The 13,601-nt window shown below is 50.1% G+C and overlaps 1 protein-coding gene across 3 annotated transcripts in view; it reads left to right on the top strand.

The window, feature by feature from the left end:
* Nucleotides 1-1,335: 1,335 nt before the first annotated feature.
* The window catches only part of SLC37A2 (solute carrier family 37 member 2), a 24,579-nt gene continuing 12,313 nt past the window's right edge, over nucleotides 1,336-13,601 (top strand). For 2 of the 3 annotated variants that reach the window (XM_039872792.1, XM_039872793.1), the window contains exons 1-3: nucleotides 1,336-1,483; nucleotides 12,836-12,917; nucleotides 13,395-13,488. In XM_039872792.1, the coding sequence (XP_039728726.1) occupies nucleotides 1,425-1,483; nucleotides 12,836-12,917; nucleotides 13,395-13,488 (235 nt within the window). In that variant the 5' untranslated portion in view covers nucleotides 1,336-1,424. The other variant, XM_039872794.1, reaches the window with a different exon arrangement.

The following is a 13,601-nucleotide window of genomic DNA, read 5'->3' as shown; positions in this document are numbered from 1 at the left end:
TAATGTCCGTTGGGTGTTACTGACCCCAGAGTTTGTTCATCATACATTCTAGGACAGCGAGTATCTCCTGGGATTGTCCTGGGCAAACCAGGACATATAGTCAACCTTCCCAGATGGATAGGAATGAAATGAATGTCCATCTGGGCATGGGCTGTAGTGTATTAAGGATTAAGTTAGCTGCTATTAGCTGTGCTCTTCCTTTGGTGTTATGCCTCTCTGTGCCTTTTATTACCTAGTATTGGCTTCCTTACCTCCTTCCTTCTTTCTGCTCTATCCTTTTGCCTCTTGGCCTCCTCTCTTGCTGTCTTCATTTCTGCCACCATCCTCCACCCTGACTGCCTGGCATTCCCAGAGGGTTTTACAACTCAATCACCCTGTCTTCATTCCATTCCAACGCTGGTAGCAGCCAAGCCTATTATTCTGGATCTTAACCTGTTTGGTGGAGTCTTTGCTCCACTTCCGCGGGCTTGCGCTTAGGGCCTGGGCACTCCTAGGAATTAGGGGTAGGGCGGGGGCAGGGCTGAAAGCCATTTGCACAAACACGATTCTATTTTATGTTCTATTAATAATTTTATTCTCAGGGCGAACGCTTCTCTCTTCCCTCTTTAGGTTCATATCCAAAGATCTCACAGTATCTTCTTATTATAGGTGGAAATACCCTGCAAATTTGAAGAGCACTGTTAAGAGCAGGGAATCCTCTACTCCAGACTGGCTCTTCGCTTCCTCCAGAAGAGACAGCAGGGATGGCCGTGGCGCTGTGACCGGGAGGAGATAGGGAGGCCAGGCTCTCTTTGAGGGGCTTGGTGGGTCCTGTCTTGCTCAACACATGTTCTGGAGTTTGAGTGGAACAGGAAGCTCCTGTCTGGGCCGGGAGGTGTGTTTGGAACCAGCGTCCTAACGCTCTGACACCCCTCATCCCACCCCGCGCTCCAAGGGACACTCGCACTCAGAAGTGTAACGTGGGGACCACCGAGTGTCAGCTCTGGCCCTCCAGCGTGCATCAGTTTCTCGTCCGTGTCGGGGCCACCACTTCTCCGGACAGGAAGGCGCCGCAGGAACAGCTACGACTGACGGATCGGATCGTCACGTAATGCTGAGAAGTGTGGGATCCCGCTTTCGGTTCCCGCGGGGAGTGAGCCGGCAGCGCGGGGCAAAAGCGGCCCCTGAAGCTGCGCGCGCTACGGGTCCTCAGCCCCAGGCAAAGCAGGAGAGAACCAGCGGCTGGCAGCCCGGCTGGAGAATGGGCAGTCGGTTCGCGCTGGGCCGGACCCCGAGGGCGGTCAGGTGCAAGGGGGCGGGGGCTCCAGGCCTGGGACTGCGGGGCCGGGGCGGGCGGGCCGGCGGGGCATTTAAACCCTGCTGCTGCACGGCTCTGCACCCTCCTCCGTCCATCTCGCCACCTCCCTCAGGCAACAGCCAGCAAGATGCGGTCCTCCTTGGCTCTGGGCGTCCGGTTCCTCCGCGCCTTCTCCAGGGACAGCTGGTGAGCGGGGCTGGGGAGGGAAGCGCGCCGGCCCCACAGCTCTGTTAGGCCGGGGCAGCCGGCAGGGAGCGTGGGGACCAGGGACGCGGCGGCCGGCAGCGAGCAGCGGCCGCAATGAGTCTGGGATCCTTCAGCGGCGCCGGCAGGAAGGTGAAAATAGATGGCTGGCGCCTGGGCGAACCTGTGCTTGCGGGCCAGGAAACCGAGGCCTGGGTGGTGGAGTGGCTGAAAAGTGGCCACTGGAGTCGCGGAGTGTCCCTTTTGGTCTCTTTTTGCCCTTGGATAACGCAAAGGCCAGAACTCAGCGGTCCTGGGAGCTTGCCTTGAGAGGTTCCAGGACCCGAGGGACACCGCGGGGAGGAGGGCTTACCTCTCAGATCAGAGGGGCAACAGCTCCTCAGCCGGGTAGTCACCCCAACAGTAGGAGAGCCATGTCCATAGTAGCTTTCCTTCTAACCAAGGGAACCCCAAGGAGGCCACTCAAGGCGGGGGCGGGGTGGAGGGGAGAACAGAGCTTTCAGGAGAAGCCACGCACTGGAGCAGTTTGCTTGGTCTGCACAGTGTTTGTTTGTCTTTTTTTTTTTCTTAAGTATTATGTTAGTCGCCATCATTTACCAATTATAAATTTCAACACGAATAGCCAGATTCCTAGCTTCTCTTGAACAGCAGATGATGTAGCACTACCAGGCCTAAATTGCCAAATTCTATTAACAGGACTTAAGGAGTCCTCGTTAGATAGGGCAGGTTGCTCTTAACATGGCCAACTTGTTCTGGTTTAAAAATGGAAAATTCCACATTTCCATCCCTCAAACCTGGGCAAATCGGGAAGGTTGGGCAAATCGGGAAGGTTGGGCACCCTGGGCACTTTCCTATAAGTGACAGTCCTCATCGACTGTCCTCATTCCAGCTTTCTTCACTTATTTAGATGACTTATTTGGTCCTTTATGAACTTGGGACTATTACTATATATATATATATTTTATTTTTTTCAGAAAAAGATAAAACTTGACTCTCGCAAGGATATAAAAATGAACATGTGTTGAAGATTTTATTTTATTCATAATGAGGGATCCAGAAGATGTTAAAATCAGTTCAAAAGAAAATCTAGTGGTGGTGGGGTGTGAAATGGGGAGTTATCGTTTAATGGGGACAGAGTTTCAGTTTGGGAAGATGAAAATCTGGAGATGGATGTCATGGCTGTACAGCAATATGAAGGGAGTTAGCGCCACTGAACTGTTCAATTAATTGTTAAAACAGTAAATTTTATAGTATGTATATTTTACCACAATTTAAAAAAGAAATTATACAGAGAACATGCCCATTTATAAATCAGGAATATTGAGGCAAAACTGGTTTTTCCACAGGTTGGGAGAGAAGACTATTGAAGTTCTATCAGTTCATAGACATATTTTGTATGATTTAGTTTCTTACCACTTCAAAGCATTGTAAAATAGCCCAAGGTTAATGAGATGCTAGATTCAGATAACCTGGAGGGAGTCCTCTAGACGATGCACAGTTTTCCAGTGAAACGCAAAATTTTTTCTGCAGTCTTCCCTGCTTTGATCAAAAGTAGTCACAGAAAGGTTATTCTTGATCATAAAATAAAGCTGATCTCATTAGATTTGATCTGATTGTATAGGTGCAGCAAGAGTGTTAATTTATAATACAGGCCTTGTTAAGTTTGCTTTGCTGGAAGTTTTCATAAGGAATCTTAAATTGGACTTCTAAAAGTTGGTTATTATTTACTGTTCTGAATTAGGAAGCTGAGTCAAGAAACTCTCTCCACTAAGTTTTATTTGCTGTACTTTTATACATTTGGGCAAATTCCTGTCTTCTCGAGGTCTCCAAAATATTCTAAGTTTCCTGAGCTGGCCAGGAAGTAACCTTCCTTATTTGCCTATAAGGGAATACGTAAGCCAGTTTTCTTGGGAGGGTTTTATTTGTATTGGCTCAATACAGTCAACCTTAAAAGGGGCTGGTTATATCTGATTAAACGAGTATCATTGTCAATTACTACATTCCAGGGAAGGCCTGGGTTGCACAACCAATTTATCTAATTATGCCCTGCTTTAAAAAAAAAAAAAAAAAAAAGACAGATTCTTATTGAACTTTTGCAAATAACCTTATTGCTATGAAAAGCCAAGAAGACTCAACAAAAGTTTATGGATTCTGGGGAATCAGGTAGAGAGAGAAGGTATTTACAACTGTTTCATTTCAGTTTACAAAACAGTCTACTAAATTGTTATGGGTTATGGATAGCTTAAGAAGAAAGAGAAAGGACTTCCTTATATATCCAGAAAATAGAACACTAGAACAACATCAACAATATTCCAAACACAAACAACAGTCATCCATCATCAGTTTATCATTGCTCTGCTGAATCAGGTTAGCAATCTCATAGACCTGTCTGCTTCTTGACTACAGAGTTTTGGAAACCCTGACTCAGCCCATTGGCATGTCTTTAAAGACGTCTAAGTGATGCCATCAGAAGCTCGTGCCCAAGAGCAAGTGCCTGGTACAATGCTTTTCTGCGACAGTTCTTCATTGTTAAAGATAAAATCTTTGGCCTATAACTGATTGCAGAGCCTTTAGGAAGCATAAGAATAAAAAAAAAACTACCTGTGGGTGACAAAGACCTAAAAAGGCATGGATTAATGTATGACTGATAACATCTTACAACTTCTCATTAGGAGCAGGCTGATAACCAATATTCAATAAAATTTTGTCATTTTAACAGAGAAAACCAAATTCTACATTTGCATTGACATAACATTTGATACTAAAGCAACCACAATCTTTTAAAAAAATATGAATAAAATAAAAACCGAGCCAGCTTTGACACACTTAATTGCCTCTTTTCAGACTCATTTGTATATACTATAATTCAAGGCAAATCAAAGTCCCTTTCCACAAACCTACAAATTTATCCGTTCAGGTTTTGTCCTTCATTGTCCTTTTTCTTATTTTGGAACAACCAGTCATTGTACTTTAGGATAAAACTTCTCTTTTTTCTCAATAAACATAAACACATCTCGTTATAAAGTATACGAAGTTGTGCCTCTCTGCCACCGATGTGCCTATCACAGTCTTCTTATTCATAGATATTAATTATACCCTTTAACCAAAGTAATTTATATTTCAGAGGAAATGGGGGGGACAAGGAGGGTCTCTAATTGTAAACAGCCTGTCTCGCACCAGCATCTTAGAAGAGCTCATGAACCCACAGGACATGACGTGTCATTTGCATACTTCTTAAAGTGAGAGTCCAACCACTGTGCTGTCCAGCATCTCCCAGGCTTACGACAGATCTGGGATGGAACCCTCTCGCCACCGCATGCCTTGTGCAGTTAACTTCCCTAAGCCTCAGTTTCCTCGTCGGTAAAAGTCCAGTGAGTTCTAGAGGATAAACGTGGTATGTGGACATTCTTGACCCCTGCGGCTGATGGGGAGTGCACAGTAATGTTCTTCTTCTTCTTTTCTCATGAGTGTAGCTTTGGACTCCTATCAAACACTAAACGCTAATGTAGTTTCTACTGTTTGCACGTTGTTATGTTGAGCTCTGAGGCCACAAAGGTGAGTAAGACCTGGTCCTACCTTCTCGAAATGAAGAATCAGGCTGGAGAGAGGGTGTGTACTCTTATTATCAAACGTACTGTTTCATATGTCTCCAAGTTGGGCATAGAAGTGAAGTGAAGAAAGCAGTTGTAGCTAGACTACCTAGGCATATCTAGCGCAGATTGGGCTTGAACTTTGGATTCCTCGTCTATAAACTGAGAATATTAATAATACCCACCTCATAAGATTGTTGTAAGGATTCAATGAGGTGCAGTGTGTAAAGTGCTTAGATCAGTGCCAGGCTCATGTTGAGCACTGGATAAACATTAATTATTGTCTATTACTTTCCTTGCTTTTTCTATTACTTTGCATGACGCCTTTATTTGTAGTTCACTGCAAGGTTTCCCCCACCTAACATATGGGTAAGCTACTTCTTGAGAAGCTATATTGCTTGTCCAGCATCGCACAGCTCATCAACGGCTGACCTGGAGTATGAATCCAGGTTAGCCTGACTCCCAAGCCCCTGTCTTTCCAAGTCCCTGTCCTCCAGATGAGAGTGTAGAAGATGGAAAAGATCACGTGGCTATTTGGCCTTAGACAAATCACTTAATCTCTCTAAGGCTCCGGGTCTTTGTCTGTAAAATGGAAATAACAGTGTACCTTTATCACAGGGTTTCGGTGAAATGAAATGAGAAGACATTTAAAGCACTTAGCCCAGTGCTCAACTTCCAGTTAGCACTTGGTAATTGTAGATGCTTGTGAGTTTCTCTGGAGAGATTCCCCACCTCATTTGGAAGAAAAGGTAGCATGTGACTTGGTGGAGCTGGAGGTGTTATGAGTAGAGGTTGAGGAACGAAGGCCTGGAAGTGAAAGTGTTGCCTGTCTATTCAAGACAGTACCGTGTAGCTGCAGCTGCAGGAGCACAGGGGGCTGAAGGAGCATCTCTAGTCCCTGGGGATGAGGCCGAGAGGCAGCAGCACGAGTGTGCAAGCCAAAGTCAGAGGCTGCGGAGCTTCTGCCCTTCCTTTTCCTGTCAGACCCTCTGCGTTGGGATGGGGTGGATAGCTAGTTCAGGGCATTTCAGAGTCCTTCCTAGCCCTGGGCCTGGCCAGTGCCCTGCCTTCTGTGCCAGCGTCTGTGTGCGCATGTCTGGGATCAGCTGGCAGCATGAGCATCTTGCCAGAGAGATGACTGGGGCTGGTGTTATAGGGCCGGGCCTTTTTCCTGAGGCCCTGTAATAGGGAACAGCTCAAGAAAGGGAAGAGAGAAGCCTGTGGGATGAGGCATCAGCTGGAAGAGCAGGAATGGGGAGAGGGAAAGGCCAGAAAGAAAGCTGACGCTGTGAACTCACCTTGCTATTTTTCCCCAACACTGGAATCTTTCCCTGTGAGCTGGAAAGGTCAGGGCTGGCTATTGGCTGCTGCTAGGATGAATGGCTCTACCCTCGGAGTTTGCTGAGGGCTCACACTGCCAGAGCCGTTGTTATCTCGTTTAATCTTTATAATAGTTTTGTGTGGCAGGAGTTTATTACCTTATTTAAGAAAAGTTAAACTGAAACTTAGAAAGGTTAAACAAGTTGCACTTACTGTAACTGGAAGTTACAGTAAGTGGAAGAAACAAGAAATTACGACTCAGCCTCTTTTGGTCTAAGTCTAACATTCTTTTCCCTATTCTGTGATGGCCTCAGAGCAGAGGCCCCAATGCTGCCAAGATAGCTTTCTCTTGTCTTGTTTTCCTGGTAACTGCACAGAGGTACCTGGTAAGGGTAGCAGAAAGGGCTTCTTAAAATGAGCTTTGATAGCGAGAGGCTGCCATGACGAGGAAGGAGAGATCCTAGAGCAGAACCTGGAGAGCTAAGACCATTATCCTTGTCCCATTCCTGCTGCCTCTCAGGGTTAGGGCTGGTCCTACAGAGCGCATGAGCCTGCGGCTCCCCCCTCCCACCCCTCGCGTGGTTGCTGCCCTCTCCCCCAGCGGCTCTGCTTCCTCTTCCCCCCTGCAGTTTCCTCTTTCCATCCTTACAGAGCAGACGGGTGTGCACCTCCCTGCCTTTGGGTGGGGCTATCTGACTCAGGCCCCATGGGCTGGTCTTGAGAAGGCAGCAAGGGATTGGTAATGGTCTAAGTAGTTGGCCGAGGCCTTATTTTTTCCGGTCCAGCTGTACCAGTGAGCACTGAGATGAGAGTGGAGCTGTCTGAGAGGAACAGAACTGAGGACAGACACCAGGGGTCAATGACCCCCCCCCCACATCTGATTATCTCTGAGTTGGTGTTTGGGGTGGAGCGAGAGTGGGCAGTGTTACTGCTCTTGTTTTGTTTGGCCCCTGGATCCTCCAGGTGGCGTGGATGAGGGTGAGGCGTGGGGCTAGGCATCTAGAGAATCCTGAGAGGAAGACCATCATCCTACCTCCCTGGGCAGGACATGGCTCTGCTATCATCAACACATTTTCATCTGTGCTATTTGCGTAGACTTCCTTCAGAAGAAAGGCCAACTCAATACCCATTGACCACCTCTTCCAAACCCTACCAACTTTTCCAAAGTTATTCCCATCGCCTGAACAAAACCTTCTGCTAAAGCTTAAAGCCATGTCTTTACATTCTGTCTGAGCATGCAGGATGCTCAAAGCAAAACAATCTCTATTTTTCTCTTTTCCTAAAAAAAGATCATTATTTTATCTACTCATTTATTCTATAAAGTCCTGGGCTTCTCGTGGCTACTAGCCAATGGCTCCCTTTTTTTGGAAGGATCTTGAGGCCAAGCCCTGAGTCTACTTGATCTCTCTGAGCGAGTGCCCGAGTCCCAGCTGGAGGAAGGCTAACAAGTAGAGGATTCCTTGGGTTGGCTCTCTGCCCCAAGAGGGCTTCATGTCCTCTGTGCTCAGAGGTCCTCCCAGCCCTGGCTTGTCCCTGTTCCATCTTGTACACTGAAAGCCTGGCTCAGGTTTCTACCCTGTGGTGTCCGTCCCAGGCCGGCCTTTCCCTACCATGAAATCTCTCAGTGGCAGTGGAAGATTTGGCAAGGGTGAGCTGGTGGCGCTGTTATTACTAGCCTGTTTCTTATTGTTCCCAGCCCTCTATCCTTTTTGGAGCTGCTGAATCCCAGAACAGACACATCTAAGAATAGGCTACTAAGTTCATTTCCTCAGCGCAAGTGCAAAGATCACTTGCAGTCACAGCCAGCCCAACCTGTCACATGGCCACCTGAGCAGCCCTAGACTTCTATTAGCAACCCCTGGTTAAGGCAGGGAGTGGTGAGGATTGATCGATGAGGAATTTTAAGTCCCATTAGCCTTACACTGGGATAGGGACTGTCAGCAATGCGGATGCAATGCAAGGAAGGGGGATGCAGGGACTGGGGATGACTGACTGTGTATCCACCTGAGAAAGGGGCCTCTTCCCGCCATCTCTTAAGGTTAGTGTCCCCTTACTGTGCTGTTTTTTGTCGTTTCCTATTGTTGTACTGGTAGTAGATAGTGAGTGCTAGAGGGTCTTTTGTTTGTTTTTTATCTGTTGCCGCTTTGGGACAAATTGTTCTTGTCCCCGCCTCAGAAGCATTCCTAGTGCAAAGTCTTCACATGGTCAATAAAGCCACGTGAAGTCACGATCCTTTGAAAGAATAAGTTGGACTGTCAGGTAACAGTTAAGAGATAGCTCATCCACCTCTTTATCTGACTTGGTTACTCAGTAACCAGTGCCAGGTAGGGAGAGGTGCAATTCTAAGTGTCAGTTCTTGCCGACAAAGACTTAGAGGGTCATGGGGTAACCAGCCCCACCTGCAATAGTCTGGGGGCCTCGCCGCACACGGTCCTCGGTCTTTGCTTCGTTCCTGGCCCAGCACTCGGCCTGCCATCCTTCCCCCTCACGGCCACCCTGGGGTAGCTAGGCAAAGCACAGCTGTTTCTGTATGCCCCCCGGGGCCTCTTGATTCTGCAGGAAGGGCTTGTGAGAAGTGAAACCTGCGGTTCTATGTGCTGTAGGAGTGTGTCAGCTGTCTTTCCTGTGAATTATTGTGAGCTTGGCAGTCTTGGCCTCAGCTTCGCCCAGCCTTAACCTGATGGATGTCCCCAGTCTCCTCTGGACTGTGACACCTTGGCCTTTTTCTCAAAACTGCTGACAAAGTAGATCATAAAGAAGACTGGACTGCGACTCTGATCTCTTCCCTCTGTCATTCTCAGTCCAGGCATGAAGTCCCAGAGGAGGCCAGTGCCAGGCCTAAGATGACATAATGCAGTTGAGGACTTCCTGTCCCCCAAGAATCATGACTGCCCTGCTATCTTGGTTGTCAGATTTTCTACTGGGGGCTGGGGTAAGAGCGGGCAAGAGGTTAGGCCAGGCCCCCGGAGGAGGACGGGGCTGGAGTTGCACAGGTCAGGATGTCAGTGTGGACCTCTGCTGAGCCGTCCTGTTTGCTCCCAAGGGAGCCTGTGGGTGGGCCCCAGCCGGCAGGAATCTCTGCTCTGTCTCACTGCAGGCTTCCCCAGAGACACTGTGACCTGCCCCAGGCAAGGTGAGGGCACTCGTCGTTCACCTAGCCTAGGTACATGTGCTGGGGAAGTGGGGAATGGGGTGCATGCTGACCTCCAGATTCTTTCCTTCTCGTGAATCCAGAGTCTGGAACCCCCTGCACTCCGAGTGCGGCGCCAGCCCCCACCCCTACCCGCCTCTCCTAACAGAGCAGCGCAGGGCTGCCTCAGCCCCCTCCAGCTCTTCTTCCTCATCTGACACTTTGAAACAATAGTAGCTGTACACCTAGTGTCAGGAACTTATAAGATCTGTTGTCTGCCTCGTCTCACTAACCTGTCAATAACCCTGTGAGAAAGGTCGCGAACTCTCTGCTTTTCAGATAAGCAAACAGGTGAAAGGAGTGAAGCCAGGTTTGGACGGATCCCTAAGGCCTTGCTCTTCCCTCCCCTAGACAAGGATTCCCTGCAATGCACTACGGAGGGTGCCCCTGGTGTCGCTGTGTGCCCTGGGAGGGGCTCGCAGGGTGGGAAAGGCAGAGAAAGCTGGCCCCGTCCTCAGTGAGGAAGCCCATCTGGGGCTTTCCCAAAGCAGTCCCCAGGGCAGAGCTCAGGGTCTCACCCAGCTTCACCTGGGTAGTGTCCAGACCTCTCTGACCCAGTAAATCCCAGCCCCCTTCGATGACTTTCCACCATGGTCACCCTCAAGAGATAGTTTAAACTCTACAACGGGGCACACCCCACCTGTCCCCCGCCTCCTTCCCAGCCGCCTCACCTTTTACACTTGGCTCAGTCGCACCTTCCAGATATCCCGCACCACGCAGAGTTCTCCAAACAGGTAGTGTTATTTCATGCTCTCCGTCTCTGCTCACGCGCGTCCTCGTCCCCGGACACGCTCCCTGCCCCAGCCCTGCTTGACCTGGCTTCTCCTGCTTGTTTTTGAAGATTCAACTAAAGCCTCACCTCTAGGAATCCTTTCCTGACACCGCTCCCACCCCAGCTGGGCTCGGCGTCTCTCTTTTGTGCTTCCACGTCAGGCAGGGCTGCCCGTTTTTATAGAACTTTGGCCTCAATCCTGTCCGTCTCCCCACTGACCGGGGAGTTCCCGGAGGGCAGAGGTATCTCTTACGGTATCTCTTGCTCATTGCTGGATCCCTAGAGCGATGCCTATGCCTGGTACCTGGCAGGCACATGTGTGGATGGGGGACCGTCCTGTTTCTGCCGGAGAGAGTCAGGATGTCAGAAGCAGGCATTACCGTGTCTGCTGTTCTGGCACAGCTCCTCCCCCCAGGGTTGGGAAAGGAGTCCACATTGAAAGGGGCATGGGACAGAGAAGGAAGAGCACCGGGGACACAGCAGGAGAAAGCCAAGGGAGGGTGGTCTAGGTCTTTCCTAGGTGGGCGGGTCCGGGAGCCTGGACTTGAATCAGTGTGGTGGTGGGAGTGGAGATGGGAGGAAAGGGTGGCTGAAATGCGGCTAGACCTTTGGGTCCCACACTGGCTCCGACCAGCTTCTGAGAGGGCTCGGCATGTCCGCTGAGCTGCAGCCTGGCTTCCCATGCAACACCGGGCTCCACAGCCGCTAGAGGCCTCCCTGCTGGGCCTGTCTGTGATGGGAGAACAGTCAGAGCCAGGGGCCGCAGTGGGGCCTCAGGGCCTATTCACACCCAGAGAACAGATGATTTGTCACCACTTCAGTGGCTGCATCCACGTGGCAGCCAAGATAGGCCAAGTCCCTGGGGTCTTAAAAGTGACACAACAGGGACAAGGGTGGGAGTAATATTGTGTTCACCGATCTTTGAGATAGACGTGGTTGGTGTTCTCATCCATGTGCAACTGAAGAGGAAGCCAGGGGCAAAAAAGGTGTAGGAACTTGCCTTTGGTTACACAGTAAATTCAAGGTCACTACTCAAAGCTGTCAGCTTTTTCCCAGACCAGGCAGACTCCCAGGCGCAACACGAGGTCGGAGGTACCTGTAGGGCTGTAGTCTTCTTCTATCCATTGCTCTTTGGAGAAGGCCAGCTGAGGCACTCCCAGTTCTCTCAGAGAGTTTTTCCCCTCTGTGATTCAGCCGTGCACCCTCGGGAACTGGTAGCCAGAGGGCCTGGGCTGTAGAAGAGCGTAAAATCCAGACTGAATAGTTGGAACTTCATTCTTAACAGATTGGAGGGCCACTGAAAAACTTTAAGCCACGTAATGGAGTTGGCGTGTACCTTCATTCTTTTAAGATCAACTGGGGGCAGTGGAGCGAATAGAGACAGAGAACCCAGGCAGGAAGTTCAAGTTCAGGGGTGCAGTGAGAAGGGCCTCAGAGTCCAACCTAAATTCAGGCTCTGCTAAAATTCCCCTTCATTTTACAAGCGTCAGCCTTCATGACGCATTTGGAGGAAGTGAGTTTGGGTTTTGGAGGCAGATCCCCAGAGAGGGCAGAATGAGCCTGCAGTGTCCTTAACTCTTAGGTTCATAGAGCTGAGAGATGCCAAGGGCTTCAGGGACTCCCCTACCCTTCTTTTCCAACCTCCTCCGAGATCTTTAATGAAACAGGGCTCCGGGGCTTTCCAAATACCTGGCCCTTTCTCCCGGGCCAGGGCTTCATTTTAAGACTCATTTTCCACGTACTTCCTGGCTCCCAGCTGACTAAGCTCAGCTGATACTCTGCTGGGGAAGCAGACAGTGACTCAGGAGGGCATCGAAGCCCTTCCCCAGACCCTCAGGAGAGGGGAAGCAGCTGAGAGAGCATGGAAACTTCACTGGTGCCTGGACGAGTTGTTCTTTCCATCCCAGACCAGTGCATGAGATGAGAAATGGGGGGTGGGGAGGGCACATGTGATGCATGAGCCACAGATGGAAGGGATGACCCTGCTGTCCAGTGGGATGGGCGACACTGGGACTAGGAAGAGGACGTGGGTTCTGTTTGCAGCTGTCCCACTGGTGCCACATTTCCATCGGTGGTCCCACCATTGCTGGTATTTTTAAAATGATTTTACTTCTCTGCTCCCATCTGTCTCACACAAGCGCACACAAAGGCACCTTGCCCTTAGTGAACCAAATGAACATAGGTGACAAGAGCAGCAGTTCGTTTGTGCTGTCCAGCGTGCTGGTGCTGAGCCAGTTCTGTTGGAAGGCCTCAGGAGCTGGGACCGGGGAGATAGGGTTCCCCGAGCACCCTGGCTTCCGGGCATTGGTTCCTCCCCTCCCCTTGGCCTCTGCTCCAAGGAACTTGTGTTTAGAGGGGAGCTCAAAGGTAGAGAGCTGGTGGCTGCCAGAGCAGGCACAAGTGGGGTACAGGGCACAGGGTCCGATCTTCCTGCTAATCCAGATGCCCACTTTTTCTTGCAGGTACCGAGGCTTCATCCTGCTGCTCACCTTCTTAATTTATACCTGTTATCACATGTCCAGGAAGCCCATCAGTGTTGTCAAGGTGAGGCTGGCCTGGCGGTGAGGAAGAATGCAGGAGATGCTGGGCACCCGCAGAAATACACTTTAGTAACGGTCTGGAATTGGGCCCAGGACCATTCTCTTCCCTTGACCTGGTCGGCTCCCACTTTTAGGAGCTCTTTTTTTTCCCGGGAACTTTCCCTGGGTACTCTTTTTGAGTTTATTCACCAAGACGGCAGTGTCGGTGGCTATGGGTGAATCGAGAGAGCAGGAACCCTGGGCTCTGTGGGTTCTGCTCATAGATTTTCCCTGCCCTGCCCTTCACTCAGGGTCTGATGTGGCCACCTGCCCCTACAGCCAGTTCCTGTAGGAGAAGGTACCAGAGGAAGGAGCAAGGAGTCCAGTGGGGAGGCAGTGGTGCTGGTAGGCTGGGCAGGGAGGCTGCTTGCTCCTCGCTGGGCTGAGTGGGCTCTGGGGCTATGCGATGACTCCTGACCTGTTTATCCCATTGCGTGTCCAGAGCCGTCTGCACCAGAACTGCTCAGAGTTAATCAGGCCCTTCAATGACACTCACGATCCCAACGACACCACGTGGTGTGACTGGAGTCCGTTTGGTAAGAATGGGGCAAGTTGCCTCCCCACTCCCCATTCCCTTCCCCAGGAAGGGGCTGTCCAGGGCCAGAAAGGCCTTGCAGGGGTGGCCGAGCACCATCTTTCTCTCTCTCTC

Source organism: Pteropus medius, unplaced genomic scaffold (assembly GCF_902729225.1).
Source record: "Pteropus medius unplaced genomic scaffold, Ma_sr-lr_union100, whole genome shotgun sequence".
NCBI lineage: Eukaryota > Metazoa > Chordata > Mammalia > Chiroptera > Pteropodidae > Pteropus > Pteropus medius.
This window is presented reverse-complemented; position numbering and strand designations above follow the sequence as displayed.